Raw genomic sequence first — 18,273 nt, forward strand, 5'->3', positions numbered from 1 at the left:
TACTTAACAACCAATGATTTTTTTAGCAACCAATGAACCATTGACTTCCTTAGCAACTACCTTCATCCATAGCAACCAATTATTTACGAAGCAGTCTATGACTTTTAGCAACCAATGACTTCCTTAACTACAAATGACAACATTAGCAACTACATGTATCTACATTCATAGCAACACATGACTTCCTTAGCAACCAATGACAACCGTAGCAACCTGATTATTCCTGAGCATCCATTTACTGCCAATTAAATTAAATAACAAATTAATTACTTTCTAAGAAACCAATGCATTCTTATAATAGCAACCATGGCAATATAATATATATTACCCATCTTACACAAAGCATATATATATGCTTTATTATTATAATTATCATTATTTTAATTATTATTATTAATATTATAACCGTCAAATGAATTAAACATACATTTAAGAGTGCATTAAAAAATAACAAAAATACATCAGCCTATATTTTGCGCCTTTAATATACATGATCATTATAAAGCGAAAAGTCCAGGAGCAAATACGAACGTACAGATATGCAGCTTGTTGAGTCATGGGCTATTATAAAGATTCTGTGGTGGTATACAATGCTTAATAGTCTTAATTGAATCTAAGAACGAACATGCAACGAAGTAGCTAATCGGATTGCTCGGTATTTGGAGCTCCTCGGCCATTTTCCATCGAAAACAACCTCTGATAAATGCCAGTACATCAGTATAAGTAGTTTGTAAAATTTTAAATAATAGTATTAATACATTGTAGTTTTTTGACGTGGACTTTGTATATCTAAGTTTAAATTGATTACCAGTAAAGTGTATCATCGCATTAATAATAAAGATTTCCTAGAGTCAAGTCACTAAGATTAACTGCTAAATTGAAATTACTACGCGATGTACTTCCAACGTAGTTTTCAGATATTGAATACCGTCCATATACATCCGAGGCTGTTTTCTATGAAAAATCGCCGAAGTGGTCCGAATGATAACCATGTATACAGTGAATGAGGTCAATGAGGTATGACCATACAATTGACATATAAAGTTCCAATTGAATACCACCCCAGTTCGTGTTCCTGATACTTTTTACACTCGTTGATGATTCATTTACTAATTACTAAACTTAACTGTCTTCACGGACATAAGTTCTAAAGCATGTACGTTTAGATAAAGCTTTTGGAAAGCTATTGCTTATAAATGTGTCTCATGGCAAACTGTTATCGATAAACACCGAGCGGGTGACAGAATTTCGCAATACCAGATAATTCTACCTGTATAAAGCCGGTGGATGTGATAGTCATATACCGAAGAAATATTTATATGGACAGTTCAATCGATTCCATCATGGGGAAGTAACAGAATTAGTGGTTGCATGGCTTCAATTGAATTGTCAGGATAAAATAAATACGGATTGCGACTAATCATTTTGAAAGGTAAGTGTTGAGTTTAGATATTGATCCGAATTAGGTCTAAATCAGTTTAATGGCATAGCTAGCTTTGTTTAGTTCAGTTTTTTTTTAATTCTAAATTTGGAAAAGAAACTGCAGAAATATAAGTCGAATATAGTATCCGATTACCCTAGTTGAAAGCGACCTCTGTGTACACCCCGAAGAAAGACTGTTTACCTATTTTGATAACGTGTTCTAATTCACGGTTGTTAAACTCTGAAATACCCAAACAAACCAAAGAATTAATTTGAATAATGTGCTTGAATTAAGACATGTATTTGCAATGATAAGTTGTGTTAATCACCTTTTAAAAAGAATTTAAGGAATATAATAAGTTAACTTCATATAGGACGACAGGTAAGTTTTAATAGTAAAATATAATTATAGCGAATACATTTTGTATTTTTGTAAACAAGTTATACAAGTTACGTAAATCATGATTTATTCATTATTGTTCAATTTGACAGTATGTTATAAACATGGAGTTCTGCAGTTTGTGTATATATAGTTCTGATGTTTTCTGTATATGCTGGAAGTAAGTGGATCAGTAGTTATTCTAAAATGCCGTCCAGGCTTTTTTATGATGGTTAGCCTGGTCCAGGCTAACCATCATAAAAAAAGAAGCCTGGATGGCATTTTAGAATGACTAGTTGATCAGGTGAAAGACTTATCGTGAGAACTGTTTAATATAACTCTAGGCACTTTCACTACACTGGGTTTCTCCAAAGTTGCCAATGTGTTATTTAACCCTATGGTAAATGTACAAAAGAAGGACAGTACTGGGTGCGATCCAACCTCGGAGATTCGTTTATAAATATAGGCATGGTTACGTCTGAATAATGAATGGCCTTGGACTGGAATTGGTTCTTAATCGCATGTTTTCAAAACTTGCTATAGCTAATGAAAATAAACGTTTTATAATGTTGTACGTCGCATGAAAAAGACTCGTCAGACATTGCGTGTAAATTGGTGATCTGGTTGGATATAGCAAATATCCCCTTTAATTAAAGCTGCGCTCTCACAGATTTACCGTTTTTACAACTTTTTTTATTATTACTCTTGAAATGATCAATTTTTTGCGTAAATATCTGCAAACCAGTGAGAATAGACTGCTGACAAAAGATCAGATCGCAGATTTTCATATTTCCGTTCGAAAATTGATGTATTATGGCTAAAAGCGTTACTAACGGTTTAAGAAAAATGCATAAAACATCATTTTTTAAACTTAAATATAAAAATCTGCGATCTAATGTTTTGTCAGCAGTCTTATATGACTGGTTTACAAGCATGTTCGCATAAATTGGCTCGTTCCAAGACAAAAAATTAAAAAAAGTTGTCAAAAAGTTCAATCTGTGAGAGTGCAGCTTTGAAGGCGCACAACATAGGTTGATGCAGAATTATTTATTTTAAATGTTAATGCATGTTAACTCATTTGACTACTAACGATCAAAACCATGAAACGCATAGTATTTAGGTAAAAAACAACCACAACAAAACACACATTAGTGATATTTTAGCGTTTATATACTTATTTACTAGGGGTAATGTGAACACGTAGCTATTAATCAAAAGAAAATAAATACAATTGTAAAGTTGTTGTTTTTTTTATCTTAACCTGAATCTTATGTTTTTGTTTTTGTTTTTATCATTGAACTTAATTAAGTTTAACATGAAAATGTTTTTAAAAAAAATGGCATCAATGTGTGCCTTTAATAACCAGGGAGCAAACCTCTAGCTCAATTCCCGCTTTGATGTGTATTTATATTACAGAAGTATCTTAAATTTCTTTTCTTAAATGTTTGAACTGAAATGTTAACGTTTTAACTGTGATCATGTTTTCAAACGGTATTTCATTTTTATAAACTTCCTTTATTGTATTGTTAATGGCAAGTATATGTCAAGCCTCATAATATTTTTTACCTAGGCCAAAAATGACTTGGTAAGGGTTACATCCCTTTCAAAAACAGGTCGGGTAGGTAGGCTTGTTTCTTTACTTATTAATATGCTTTATGTAAGAACGTTAGTGTCATTTGGGAGTGGCTTAAAGTAATATTCTGTATAAAGCTTTGAAGGTTTAAAACAACATTTTAAAGCACACAATTATTATTATTAACCAACGGACAAAAAAGGGTAGTGTCGGCCTCTATTTCGTAAGTAAGGTCGGGTTACCTGAACCAAAAATTATTTTAGGCCATATCACAGTTAATTGAAACAGTAAATGAAATTGTCAAATATGAGAAAATATAGCATTTCCACGTAAAATGCTTCCAGGGGCGTGCTAGACCTGATTTGCTGTGCAGGCCTGGTTTGATTGAGGGGTTAGGGGCATGCTTACTCCAATATAAGATGTATCACAATTAATTTAATTGTTTTAATTTACCGAAAAGGATGAATAAATATCGAATACAATAATTCCCATGAACGTGTTTAATTTAAAAGAAAGGTGCAGGAAAAGGTATTTCAACCTGATAATTTGATAGTTGATCACTGTAAATATTTTAGCACTCACCAGTCATTTAATATTTGTGCGTTTTCAGCTATTAAATACAAGGTTATAATCTTGTTATCAGTACTAATCAATATTTTCCATGAATGCATTATTTAGTAAGTAGTTAAATGTTATACATGTGTATGTATTGATTTTAAATTCGAGAGCAACTTTAATGCAAGAAGCATTTCGGTGCGTTTATCTTGATACAAACAACAACACATACAACAACGAAACGCTTAAAAGTAAGACTGTCTTATATCTTACTCAAACCACTTGAATTAATAATGCATTTACGGAAACAAAATTTCAATATCATTTTTGAAAATAATATGCAGGCCCATTCTCATTCATCAGGGGTTCGACATATTTTGTACGTATAGCATCATCGCTCTGGTGCATGAGAATGGTACAGGCCTGGACCATAAGTGCCTAAGTGGAACTTCGCCAGTGGCTTCTGAAAAAAGGCCTATGATGTTCATTTGCTTTCCTTTTAGCTCGACTATTCGAAGAATAAGGAGGGCTATACTACTCGTCCCAGCGTCGGCGTCGGCGTCTGGTTAACGTTTTAGGGCAAGTTGGGATTTTCTCTTATAAGTCCAATACTCTTCATTCAATTGACTTAATACTTCACACACTTGTTCTCCATTTTTATCTTTTATACAAATTATGGCCCCTGATTGAGTATGGAACTTAGGTTAAAGTTTTAGGGCAGGTTGGGATATTTATTAATAACTTCTATACCATTCGTTCAATTAACTAAATACTTCACACAGTTGGTCAGGATCATCACACAATAAGGTTACAGAACTCCATATTGTCCTTGATACAAGTTATGGCCCCTGATTGACTTAGGTTAAAGTTTTAGGGCAGGTTAAAGTTTTAGGGCAAGTTGGTATTTTTCACTTATAAGTCCAATACCCTTCATTCAATTGACTTGATACTTTACACAGTTGTTCAGGGCCATCACATGATGAGGTCAGATAACTCCATATGATATTTTATACAAATTATGGCCCCTGATTGACTATGGAACTTAGGTTAAAGTTTTAGGGCAGGTTGGGATATTTATTGATTTAACTTCTATACCCTTGGGATTTTCACTTAACACTCCAATACCATTCATTCAATTGACTTAATACTTCACGCAATTGTTCAGGACCCTCACACAATGAGGTTAAATAACTCCATATTATCCTTAATACAAGGTATGGCCCCTGATTATTTTAGGTTAAAGTTTTAGGGCAGGTGAAAGTTTTAGGGCAAGTTGGTATTTTTAATAAAAAACTTCTATACCCTTCAATCAATGCACTTAATACTTCGCAGAATTATTGACGACCATCTTACAACAAGGAACATAACTCCATTTTAGCCCTGAATACAAATTATTGCCTTTGAATGTGTTTTTTTAAACTTTTCTTTTAATTTCTTTTGAAAGGCACATTTTATATTCCTAATCACATTTTCATAAAGGGAAAACAAGTTATTTGAATGACTTGCGTCATTGTTTGGGCGGGCTGGGGTTAGGCAGCATCAAAGTCGCCTTATGTATGGAATAATTTTAGCTAGGTTTGACATAAACAGACCAAACTTGTGTAATGTTCATGGAATCGTGTAGTCCGGAGCCCGGAAAATAATCATTTCTGTTTTAGTGAATTTTATAGAGAATTTGATTTTCGCTTTATCGCTATGACTTCTTTATGATGATTTCGTGTATTTAATACTAATGTTATGGTTTTAGTATTAAATGTCTAAATTTAGCTAGTAAATGATTAATTAATACGAATAAGTTGTATTCTTAATAGTTTTCTACGTTTTCGTATGTTTGATAAACTTGACACCCCTACCCTGTAACGTTAGTTATATATAATGGTTTCATCCTTAGAGTTTGTTAAGAATGGACCATTCCATTTTGGTCACGTGATGTTAGGGTATATAAGAAGCGAAAAGCATAGAAAGAGTTAGTTCGTGTCTCGACGCCGATGTAAGAACATCAAATTAATAATATATAGGGAAGCTTTGAAGTATCTTTTTGTACTGTTTAGGGCGGGTTCTGAACTATTGGAGGCTAGGAGAATTAAAGTGAAGCATTGCGCTACAGCTTCTAGTTTCCAGGTTCGGACATCCGTGGGGTTTCTTTTTGGCCTCTTAGTAAGCCTGGATCATTGCGATACAGACGGAACAGGGTCAATGGTTTGATTCCCCGTAAAAGCTATACATTTAGGACTGTGAGTTTCGCTGATATATTGTGATTGGTTTATAAGCGTTTTGTATGCTGGTCCTGTTAGAAGTTACAGAATAGTTGTTGTAGTGTTTCTGTTTGTTCATTCTTGCTTTTGGGATAATTGAACGTTGATTCTTGAACCATACCAATTATTTCTAATCATTCGGTTTTGTAAGCAATCATTGTCAATCACGTGTATACAATATTAATTTCATACTTAATTTTTGGGACAATGCAGTCCGAGAATAGGTTTATAGTTTAATTTAAGGTAGCGTGTCCGAGCTAGCTAGGGAAGAAACGTTACACTTGGTATATACAAAGAGTTTATGGATACCTTTTATGGGAATGCGTTTGAGGCCCCTAGGATCAAGGTCAATGTTACTATTAATAGAAAAAGGGTTGTTATTGAATAACTTAAGTGAGGGTCTTCGTATTGGTACCAAATTTGGTATATAAGAATAGTTTATAGAGACCTTTCCTGAGATTGTGTTTTAGTCCCGAGAGTTATGGTCTAGGTCAAGGTCAAAATAGAAATATGGTTAGTACTGAATAACTCAAGTAAGGGTTGACATAGTGTGACCAAACTTGGTATATAGGACAAGTTTATGCAGAGCTTTCATGGATTGCCTTTTAGATCCCCTAGGGTCAAGGTCACTGTTACTAAAAATAGATTACTGTTTCAGTTACGGTTGACATACTGTGGCCAAACTTGATATGTAGAGATAGTTTATGGAGGTCTTCCATGGGATTGTGTTTGGGGCCCTTAGGATCAAGGTCTGTTACAAAAAATAGAAGAAACAGTTGGAACTGAATCTCTTTTGCCAATCATTAAAAACCTGGTTTTGTCACATTGTGATTCTTGTTCACTTTTCAATTTGATTGTTTTATTGCTTTTGACAGGCACATATTACATTGCTATTGTATTCACTAAGTCAAAGCGGCGCAGTCGAGCGCGCTGTCTTACGACAGCTCTTGTTTTTATCCGCATTTGGAATGGCGGAGCATGGTGGGTATAAACGGTCGGACCCCTAACTGACACAACATGGTTCACAAAGACTGCCCTCGCTCCTATGAACTATTTCTTCCCCATCCCTCTTTTGATGTATATTGCAATGTACAAATAAGATATTGAATGCTAGTGAAAAAAGCGACGCCTGTGCCGTGTCAGGTAAGTGTACTGTATTTGGTTGACTAGTTTAGTTTATTATATAGAAGCAGTGTTATTAAGTATCTTGTTAAATTTAAAAGGAGAAAGCGCCGGTTGTTATTCATACGTTTAATAATTTTCTTACAGCCGTGACGTGCAGGTATGGGCCGTGATAGGGAGGTGGAGCCTGATGGGGACATCGGTTGCTGTGGTTACATCCTTATGGGATTCTCCATCCTCATTCTCATCATCTTCTTTCCTTTCTCGCTCATTTGCTCTATCAAGGTGAGTTATTATATACATGTATACAATAATCCCGCCAATCGGATGCCTGTCGAGAGCGACCTTCATTGTTCTAGTCAAGTTCAGCATTAACTTGACCTTTGACCTATTAACCCAAAAATCAATACCATGCCACATGTACATACCACGTTTGGAGACTCTTCATCAAGTCGTTCAACATATTTGAATCGGCAAATTTTGACGCCGATTATCTACGACGTAGCGAACTCGGACAACGAACCTATAAAGAAACAAAAAACAGTCCCTCACTAGCACAAGGTGTATGATTGGTGGGAAAATATGTTTGTGGGAAATATCTAAAACAAATCATCGTGTGTTTCTTTGCTTTTTAGTTTAAAGTCCACTGTGTCGTGTTCGTGCTTAAAGTTAATAGAACGTGATACTCTTATATCTCTATGTAATACTACTTTAACATGAAAACAGGTGGGGGTGGGGGTGGGGGGTAGATATAGACCGAAAGAGCTTATGTTCAACGCTTTAATGCATGCTTTTAAATATATTATAAACAACTTACTTTCATTCCTGCTACCCACCTTATTGCTTTTGTCTGTGTATTGACAATATCAAGGCATTATGATTCAGTTAACCGCTGAAAAGGTTCGAGCGGTACGGAACGGAAATCAATTTCAGTCTTTGTCTGTATCATAACATCATCGACACCCATTGTACAAATTCCAGTCAGCAACAATAATGGGCATTCGGGGAACGTTTAAATCCTTTTGACATTTGTTACGTATCCATGTATCTCAAATCTGCCACGATAACAAAACGTCAAAAGTCCCCTTACGTTTACTGACATTCCAGATCCGACGAAAACGTTTTGTTTGGCCATATTACATTGCCCTTTTCTCATAAACCATTACACGAGACAAATTTGTCCTTACTTTGTAGATTGTGCAGGAGTATGAGAGGGCGGTTATCTTCCGGCTCGGGCGAGTGCTGTCCGGGGGAGCCAAAGGACCGGGTAAGGATTGGACCGAAGTATGTTTGACTTTAAAAACTACACGTTCACCACCAATACGCTTACATTAACAGTTAAGTCCCCAATTTTGTTAATCTTATATATGTGAACGTAAACATTTACTTCAACGTCGGATATTGCGCTACGCAATGGTTATAACTCGGCCATCTCCGGCAAGCGGCGAGATAGACAATTTTGTTGGATAATGGCCGAGGAGTTCTGATTGTTCGCAACGCTTCGGTGTGTATGTATGAATTGTGCCGACGATTTTTTTACACGTGCTATTCACTTTCTTAAGCTTACAGATTGTGAGTTTATCCCATTTAGGCAAAATACATCCTTAAATTTGATTTTGAAATATTAAAAATTGTTAATTGTGATGCTCCTGAAGAAAATTTAGTCCAAACTGAATTCCTGTAGAACATGCAATACAGTTTAAACGTAACTGTATAAGATTTTCAGTACGTGTCACTTAATGGCTTAGGGCTAGGTGGTAAATTATTGTCGTATATACTTATATAATTACATTTTGCTGTCAATTAAGAACAATCAATACATTTATTATTATCCTACGCAGGTCTGTTTTTCTTGCTGCCCTGCGTTGACTCGTCAAAAACTGTGGACCTTCGAACGTTCTCTTACGATATCCCGCCACAAGAGGTTTACGTATACTATTATATTACCAATCTCCTACGCAGTGACCTCCCCTGACAGGCAAAGATCTGTACTGTATGAGAAATAACACTGCGTGAAGTTTGGTATATTACTTCACATAAATATATAAAGAACAATAAATACATATTATAAATCAATGTGTATATGTTATCTATATAAAAACGGGCGAGATGTTCTTTATCATTGATATTACATTTACTTATACTGTGTTGGTAACGTCAAAATGTCAGGCTAATAAGTATATCTCCTAAATTGACGTTTATTTGTCGTTTTCATTGTAACATTCGGATATGGTAGTTAAATCTATTCATATAATGAACTTAGTAGATAGTGTGAATTTGCATATATGTTTTTAATAAATGGGTAAATGAATCATTATATTCTTTTTGTCGCTAAAGAAGCTACATTTATACATAAACGCACCCCTGGCTGGTAAAGCAATAATTGTCCGCGATGCATAATAATTATGTGTTTGATTACATGAGAAGAGTCAAAAAGCATTACACACTGCTTGATTTTGGACACAAATTCATGGAGCCTATAAATGGAAAATAAAGAGAGAGGGGAGATGGGGGTGTTAGTATAACGTATACATATTTAACATCGCAGGTTGACCCCCTCCCCCCACCCCCGGAAAGGGGTTGTAAACGCTTTGAATCATGTTGTGCTGTAATAAAAAATGGTATACTCTACATTTATCGGAAGCATGCATAATATTGTAGTTATCTGAATATGCATACATATTTATTTATGCTATATTGAAAATATTAAAGCAAAATTATTATTTTTTTAGATCCTGTCACGTGACTCTGTGACGGTGGCGGTTGATGCAGTGATTTACGCGCGGATATTCGACGCGACCATGTCAATCATCAACATCGAGAACGCCCACGCTTCGACCCGGCTTCTGGCCGCTACAACATTGAGAAATGTGCTGGGAACCAAGGAGCTCACGAACATATTGACTGACCGAGAAAGCATTGCCCACCAGATGCAGGTCAAATGAGATTTTGATCACAAAGAACATGTTTACTATGTCCCTTAATTCAATGAAATACCTAACTTAACACCATTGACTTTTGAGTTACAGTCCTTTAATGTCATCATTTGACCTATAAATTCTATAATTTGAGTATTTATTTTCCGTATTTTACCAAAATAGGAAAATAGGTAACAAAAGCAAAGTTTTACTTTATCCAAAAGCAACTTCGATAAAAAGCCAGATCACAATTACATGTACATGTAATAACTGTGGAGATTTGGCCAATGCAAAGTCATAATCGAGAAAATCAACCTTTATGCACCAGTCAATTGTTTTCGTTCCCCCCCCCAGGTCCGGGGAATAGCGGAGACTTTTGGTCCAGCAAACCCCGGCTAAAATCCCCTCCAAATTCCCCCGCACTCCGGGATACCTAGGTAAGGCCCATTGCCCGCTAGTTTTGGCGCGAAAACAAAACCACCGCTTTCACTCAGCACTGCGGAGCCACCTGTCAGGTAAAAAACACGGCCCATCTCCCCCGCTATCCCCGGTATACCCCCGACCTGGGGGCGTGGTTACAATTGACTGGTGCATTACCGCTCTCTTACTTCATCTATTTATCCAATGTTTTAATGTTTAGAAAAAAAGCAACTCTTTTGTTGTTAATATTAAAGTTGTCCACCAGCAGATCAGTGGACACACCCGCTGGACACTTGTCAGTTCAAAGATCGAGAAAATTGTGCGGTCATTACTTACGTACTCTTTTCAATTATATCCCCTTGGACAATCTGGCATGCTAGGGTTGTGCCAACTTCACGCATCTCAAAAACCCACGTTCTTAAATATTTGTTCTCAATAATGTCAAGTTTTATTTGATTTAAAAAGTGTTTTTCTTTGTTATACAGGTAACCCTAGACGAGGCAACTGATCCCTGGGGCGTAAAAGTGGAGCGAGTGGAAGTGTGAGTTATCATGACAACATAAACATTTTAAGAACCTGTGTCCAACCCATTTGCTTTTTGTATACTCTATATTATTGTTGTAAATACCGATTATGTTGAAAGAAAAAAGGCAATAAAATATGTTTAAATCAAATAAACATTTTAAAAAACTCACATTAACGACCGTGCTTGATGGGGAGTTGACAACACAGTTGGTAAAATCTGTCATGTTCGTAATACTCTATTTTCGTTGGGATATAATAGCATATAATACTTATTATAGTAAAGTAAGTTCGTCATGTTAAGGTTAAACTTTCATTATCAACGCTTTTATTGGAAACTACTACAGCATCATTGCAAGGCTTATCTTTAGTTCTGGCTTCCATATCTTTAATGTAGATGTTTATTTTTTTATGTTTGCTACACATTCAACACGTCCCAAAAGTTAATATATTACGAGTTCGCTGAAGTTCTTTAGCTAGCTTATCGTATGTGATTTGCAAACCGGTTTCGCTTAAGGTCATACCAAATTGTGTTAGGTTTAATGTCACCTTCACCTTTATATAGGGATAAATGGCCAAAACCACCTCCAGCAACAACACCAGCAACAACGACTGTTTGTATCACGTATTTAATCATGGAGTATAATTGATATACTGTTACGAATGTTTGCAATATATGGCATCATTTTCCAGGAAGGACGTACGACTTCCGGTTCAGATGCAGCGGGCCATGGCGGCGGAGGCGGAGTCTACAAGGGACGCTAGGGCCAAGGTAATGTTTGCGTCATCACCGTCTTGTGCTAAAGGACCACAACGGTAAAGGCTAGGCTTGCGACAGGGCATCTTTGTTTGCCAGCGCTGCTCTTGTATTGAATACTAATGAAGGTTTTTAGCAATCAGATTTTTTTACAAAAGTCGGGGTCAGCATTTCTGATGTGTTTAAACTAAACAAGAATTGACGCTGGATAATATCAACGCTTGGCTGGCGACTCGAGCGATTTTTTAAGAACTCGCGTATAAGATTGCCGTGTATTTTATAGCATTGTTTTGTCCATTTTCAGGTTATATTGGCAGAAGGTGAGAAGAAAGCATCCAGGTCGCTGAAGGAGGCCTCTGACATCCTCAGCCAGTCGCCGACCGCGATCCAGATCCGTTACCTTCAGACCCTCAATTCAATCGCCGCTGAGCGTAACTCAACCATCATTTTCCCGCTCCCAATAGATATGCTCGGTATGGGAAAGTCAGGCGGGGGCAGTGGGGGCAGCTACAAAAGCGGCGGGAGTAAGTCATCAAATACTTCATCAAAGAGCAACACCCTTCCACCATTAAGGGCGCCTCCAAACCTTCCACCTCCATCGGATCCACAGCCACCTGCAGCTCCGCAGTATTTGTTTGACGATGAAAGGCCTACTGACGTTTCCCCTGTGACACAACAGTTCGGGGAAACCGAGCACTTTGTGCCGCAGACCATCGAACCAGCGGACAGATCATCGCCCGGCGGAACGGAAATGACCTCCCATGGCCAGCCTGCCGATCGAGCTCAGAGGTCCCCAAGTCCACCAATTGAAGTATCAGCTCTTTAGCTACTACCATTTGTAAAGCATATTAAGAAAAAGTTGTATTTGATTTATACAAATGTTTCTAAGCATTAAGAAACGAGAAAATGTACAAGTAAACAATGTTTTCATTGATTAATGACAAGTTTCACGATCTGACATGTTGTGCGAGTGCCTTGTTTATATAATTTATTATGTATCATATTTATAGTTATTTTTTATATAAATGTTTGATATTATCTATCCTCCTGATCATATGATAACATAAGTGCTTTTAGTGCACTAAGAACATGTTATTTTAACTATTTTCAATTTTTTTTATTATATCAGAAACTGTTGACCCATCTACGGGCCTCAAGGCCAAACCGATATTTTTCCGAAACTTCTGTTGTTATTTTATACTAATTTTATATCCCGATTGTAACGAAAGCTAACAGCTTACAGAATCACGCTCGAGTTTATTCTCTGGACAGACACCAGTAATGGTGTCCATTTGAGAGGCGATGAGATGGTATCATTGGTGGGGATCGAACACACAACCTTTTGGATAAGAGGCAGACACCTTTACAACAGACCTTGTGCGGGTCGAACCCACAGCATCTTAGTTAATCGGAGGATACCTATACAACAAGACCTCCCTTAGCTAACACTTTGTTTAGTATTTGATTATACAACATGTACATGTCTTTGTTATAAATCTAACAAAAACATACTTGAACACAGTTTTGGTCTATGAGCTACAGTAATGCCTCTGACGATGTTCGAAATGTGAACGCGTTAAAACGACGTTACCAAAGTATGTACCATATATGACGTTACGTCAACGGAACTGGATACTTTCTCATTTCTAAATAGTTCATACACGTTTTCATATGTTAAGAATGTATATCAGGCACTCGATCACCTTTAAAGGGTCGGGCATTGAACAAATTCATTTCGTGTGAAATAAGAGCTCCATTGGTAATAATTACTACGATGTTCAAATAAGACCGGAAATGCTCTCTTTTGTCAAAAAGAGTTAGTAACGTTATTGAAAAATGAATTGTGTTAAGGCTTGAATTTACTTTGACTGTGGCCTACTTTCTTGACCGACTTGCTTATTTTTGGAGATACAGCAATGAAATTTGAACCATGTGTACAGTTTTGCAAACACATAACAAACTTGTCCCCAGATGACCTTGACTGTGACCTTTTGACCTACTTTCTTCGTTTTGGAGATACCGTAATGAAATTTAGACCGTATGTGCAGTTTTGAAAACCAATATCAATCTTGTCCTCAGAAGACCTTGACTGCGAACTTTTGACCTACTCTCTTATTTTTTGAAGCTACGGCAATGAAAGTTGGACCATGTGTACTTTGTTACGTTAGAATATGTGATTGAGCCCCTTTAAGGCGTTTATCTGGTTATTGTCTCATTTATTAATAATTCATACATACGAACTGCATATTTTTTATTATAATATATTCTATATATTTCGAAGTTTTAGAGTTTCTCGAAGACTTATAAATATTTGTTTACTATTTGTTTGAATAAACAGACCTGAGTGTTGCATTTGCGTTTAGTTCTCAGACATTTACACCTTATGTTTCGTCTTTAACTGGTTTCCTGGCCCAAATTTCTAGGAACTTAAAGTGACACTCTTATTCAAAATGAATACATAGACAGACAGACAGACAGACAGACAGACAGACATTTTATTTCGACTTGTACAATGTACATCGTCAACAACACATATATTTATAATTATCAATGTCAACGTGAATGCATAGTAACAAACAATATAGTACACACGAGTATATATACAAAAAATAACAAAAAGTTATAATAAATAGGTTAAATATTATAATATTAAAATATATCTAAATCAGAGGATGAACAATTTTTACCATATTAAGTTCTAACATTTATTAAAGAGGATCTTACTTAAAGAGAGTCTATAACAAACATTCATAGTTTAATAAGCTCAGTTCCCTTATTTGATTGCAGCAATTGTAAATATTTAAATACAGACGGTCTTATATAGTAGCATTTCTTAATATATAGCTTTCTCATATCATTAAAAGACGGGCACACACAGACATACTAATATCTACTATAGTCTGGTAGATATACCATGTTTTCTGCACCTTTCTTTCAAATTAAACTAGGTAATCCTTAGTAAAAACCATTGTTGGCGACATATATTCATCCTTTTTGGTATATCAAAATATTTGTATTAGTTGTGGTAAATTTTATTTGGTCGTAAGTGTGAATCTTTAAGATTTAAGCCAACTCACTATTTTTGTTTTGGCATACTTTGTGTAATATTTTTTTATATATTTTCCTAAGAGTTTTCGGACTTTAAAAGAAAAATAAACTTTTTGATATACACGATAAACTATTTTTATTAGGAAAATTAAGATAAAGTTAGAAGTTTGGCTGAAGCTTAAAAGTAACGCTTTATAAGAACGTTCGAGAAATAACGTTCTGGACCGGTACTCATAAAAATCTTAACTCATTCCCAATCAAGCTGTTTTCCCTAGTTAATATATATCTCACTGGTCATATAATATAATGACTTAATATTATCAGGATTACTTTATTTACAATACTTAAGTCATGTGGAAAAATCAGTTAAGCTTTAGATTGAGAAATTGCTCGAGTTTGTTTGTAATATCGGGGCCAGATATTAAAGATGCACTTTCACGGGTATACCATTTTTTCAACTTTTTTTATTTTTTCGTCTTGGAAAGAGCAATTGTTTGCGTAAATATCTGAAAACCAATGATAAAATACTGCTGACAAAAGATCAGATCGCTGATTTCATATTTCCGTTCGAAAATTAATGTTTTTATGGGTAAAACCGTTACTAACGATTTGAGAAAAATGCATAAAACATCATATTTTTTTAATTTAAATATAAAAATCTGCGATCTAATTTTCTTGTCAGCAGTCTTATATAACTGATTTCCATGGATATTCGCCTAAAAATGGCTCGTTCCAAGACAAAAAATATAAAAAAGTTGTCAAAACGTTCAATCTGTGAGTGTGCAGCTTTTAACTTATATATAACCGGATAAATTTGGTTAAAAACTAGTAGTATTAAATAGTCCTATAATGAATATGGAAAAAAGGCATTTTGAAAAATAAACGATACTAATTCGGCCAGTAGAAAGTTTATTTTTTCATTATACATTTAATATAACAAATTAAGATTATTCAATCATATCACTATTATCTTTACTACGAGGATCCAGGAAGTGACCATTTGAACTACGTCATACAGTAAGTGGTCGCGTGCTATGTGATTGCTGTTGCCGTCTGCCACGATAGCGTATTATTTTTAATTAAACTAGTGTGTATGTATTTTTATCATATCAAGCCCAGGGGCGGATCCAGGATTCGAAGTTAAAGAGAGCGTAATCTTTTTACTTGCGCCCCTCCCTCAGAAGATTTTATCAATATCTGGTTTGAAATGGTGCATTTTTGGTGTATTTTATTACTTTTCCTTTCCTAAATTGATATAAAAAGTAAACTCAGACGATTTTAGGGGGCGCACGCGCCGGGTGCCCCCCCCCCCCAACCCGCTAGTGATGCCAATACACATTTTGTTACTAAGAACACGTGAAAGACGTTTTTGCTTTCACTAAATCTTACAATAAAACAGCCAAACAGCTTGGCAAAATGTTTCTGATCAACATCTCAAGGTTTCCTCTTTTAAACTAACAGTTCAGTAGCGGATTCAGAGGGGAGCGCCTCCCCTTAAACCGTTTAAAGTTTAAAGTTATGTCAAATTCGGAGATTTGTTTTATAAAATACGCTTAAAAGGCATAATTTCAGACTATAAATTGTATACAATTCTTGGGATTGTAACCCCAAACCCACGTGCTACGAATTTTAATTATCAGAGTTTCGGTTCTGAGAAAGGGGCGAATGTCAAAAGGTTGAGCCCCTTAATTACGCCCCCCTCTAACGTCAGTTCCTGGAACCGCCCCTGCAGTTATATATAAAACAGGAGTTGGTGATGGTCAAAACCATCAACATTTCGGTTAATTTAGCTTCGAGTTTTATATCATTCAAATCATTTGTGGAGTAAAAGACCAGAAACCGAAACAAATTGGAAGGGAGGTGCAAAATGGGTGTGCAAGTAGGAAAATATTACTACCAACTGCATGCTGTACTCAAACGGATCACAACGACAGGGTTAATGTATTTCTGGAATTAACCAGGCATCGCGAGTCTGCAGCTAAAAACATAGAGATAAAACAGTTAAAGCAGAAGAAACATCACGATAAAAATGTAAAGACATCCGTGTTTGAAGTTGGTGACGAAGTGCTACTTAACGACACCCGGAATTTTACACGAAAAGGCGGAAAGCTAGATCCGTTGTGGACGGGGCCGTTCATTGTTGAACGAATGTTTAACAATGTTTGCTATCGGCTATCGGGAAGACTCACGGCCATAAATGGGAACCGACTGAAAGCATATAGACGATCGGAGACATCTGACACGGTAAATCAACTTGACAACGTGGCAAACAATCAAAACCAGCGTGACAAGATGCCAGACCCCGCCAGTCCGCGTGACCAGACGCCAAACCCCACCAGTCCGCGTGACAAGACACAAAACACGGCCAGTCACCCGACAACATGGCAAACAATCAAAATCAGCGTAACAAGACACCATACACCGCCAGTCAGCGTGACAAGACACCAAACCCAGCCACTCAGCGTGACAAGACACCAGACACCGCCAGTTCGCGTGACAAGTCACCAGGCACCGCCAGTCAGCGTGACAAGACACCAAACCCCGCCAGTCAGCGTGTCAAGACACCAGACACCGCCAGTCTGCGTGACAAGACACCAAACACCGCCAGTCAGCGAGACAAGACACCAAACCCTGCCTGTCAGCGTGACAAGTCCCCAGACACCGCCAATCAGCGTGACAAAACAGCAAACACCGCCAATCAGCTTGACAAGTCACCAGACACCGCCAGTCAGTGTGACAAGACACCAAACACCGCCAATCAGCGTGACAAGATACCAGACACCGCCAGTCAGCTTGAAAATTCACCAAACACCGCCAATCAGTGTGACAAGATACCAGACACCGCCAGTCAGCTTGACAAGACACCAGAGATCATCAGGCAGCGTGACAAGACACCATACACCGCCAGTCAGCGTGACAAGATACCGACACCGCAAGCAAACAATACAAAAGAAAGGATCAAAAAATGGTAATTCCCTTAAATAGGAGAAAAGTATGTATTGATGAAGACGAAGATGTTGTAATTAGTCACGTAGAGACGAGTAGCATCATATCCATTTGACCCGGTAGGTAATACTTGGCAAAATGAAAAATGTCAGGTGTTGGATATTAAAGTAAGGAACTATCACAGACAGGTTCAGAACGGACCAGTTTCTATTACTGCCAGACCTATGAATACGGCACAAATGAGAGGAGATAGCAATTACTTATTTAGAAAATTTAGCTATTTGATATCGGGAGTGCAAAGCTTCCACTCCGAAGTAAGACATTGCGTTGTAAATTACATCTCTACTAATTCGGCA

At 36.6% G+C, this 18,273-nt stretch overlaps 1 protein-coding gene across 2 annotated transcripts; it reads left to right on the plus strand.

Annotated features, from left to right (window-relative positions):
• Nucleotides 1-1,075: 1,075 nt before the first annotated feature.
• Nucleotides 1,076-14,275, plus strand: LOC128224238 (band 7 protein AGAP004871-like). Of its 2 annotated transcripts, none has more exons than XM_052934029.1 (8): nucleotides 1,076-1,432; nucleotides 7,454-7,591; nucleotides 8,501-8,573; nucleotides 9,148-9,230; nucleotides 10,039-10,242; nucleotides 11,130-11,185; nucleotides 11,860-11,938; nucleotides 12,228-14,275. In XM_052934029.1, the coding sequence occupies exons 2-8, from the start codon at nucleotides 7,469-7,471 to the stop codon at nucleotides 12,747-12,749; spliced, it is 1,140 nt and encodes a 379-aa protein (XP_052789989.1). In that variant the 5' UTR covers nucleotides 1,076-1,432; nucleotides 7,454-7,468; the 3' UTR covers nucleotides 12,750-14,275. The 2 variants fall into 2 exon arrangements, with proteins under 2 accessions (XP_052789989.1, XP_052789990.1); XM_052934030.1 differs by lacking the exon at nucleotides 1,076-1,432 and adding an exon at nucleotides 1,622-1,804.
• Nucleotides 14,276-18,273: the final 3,998 nt, after the last annotated feature.

Source organism: Mya arenaria, chromosome 17, assembly GCF_026914265.1.
Source record: "Mya arenaria isolate MELC-2E11 chromosome 17, ASM2691426v1".
Lineage (NCBI taxonomy): Eukaryota > Metazoa > Mollusca > Bivalvia > Myida > Myidae > Mya > Mya arenaria.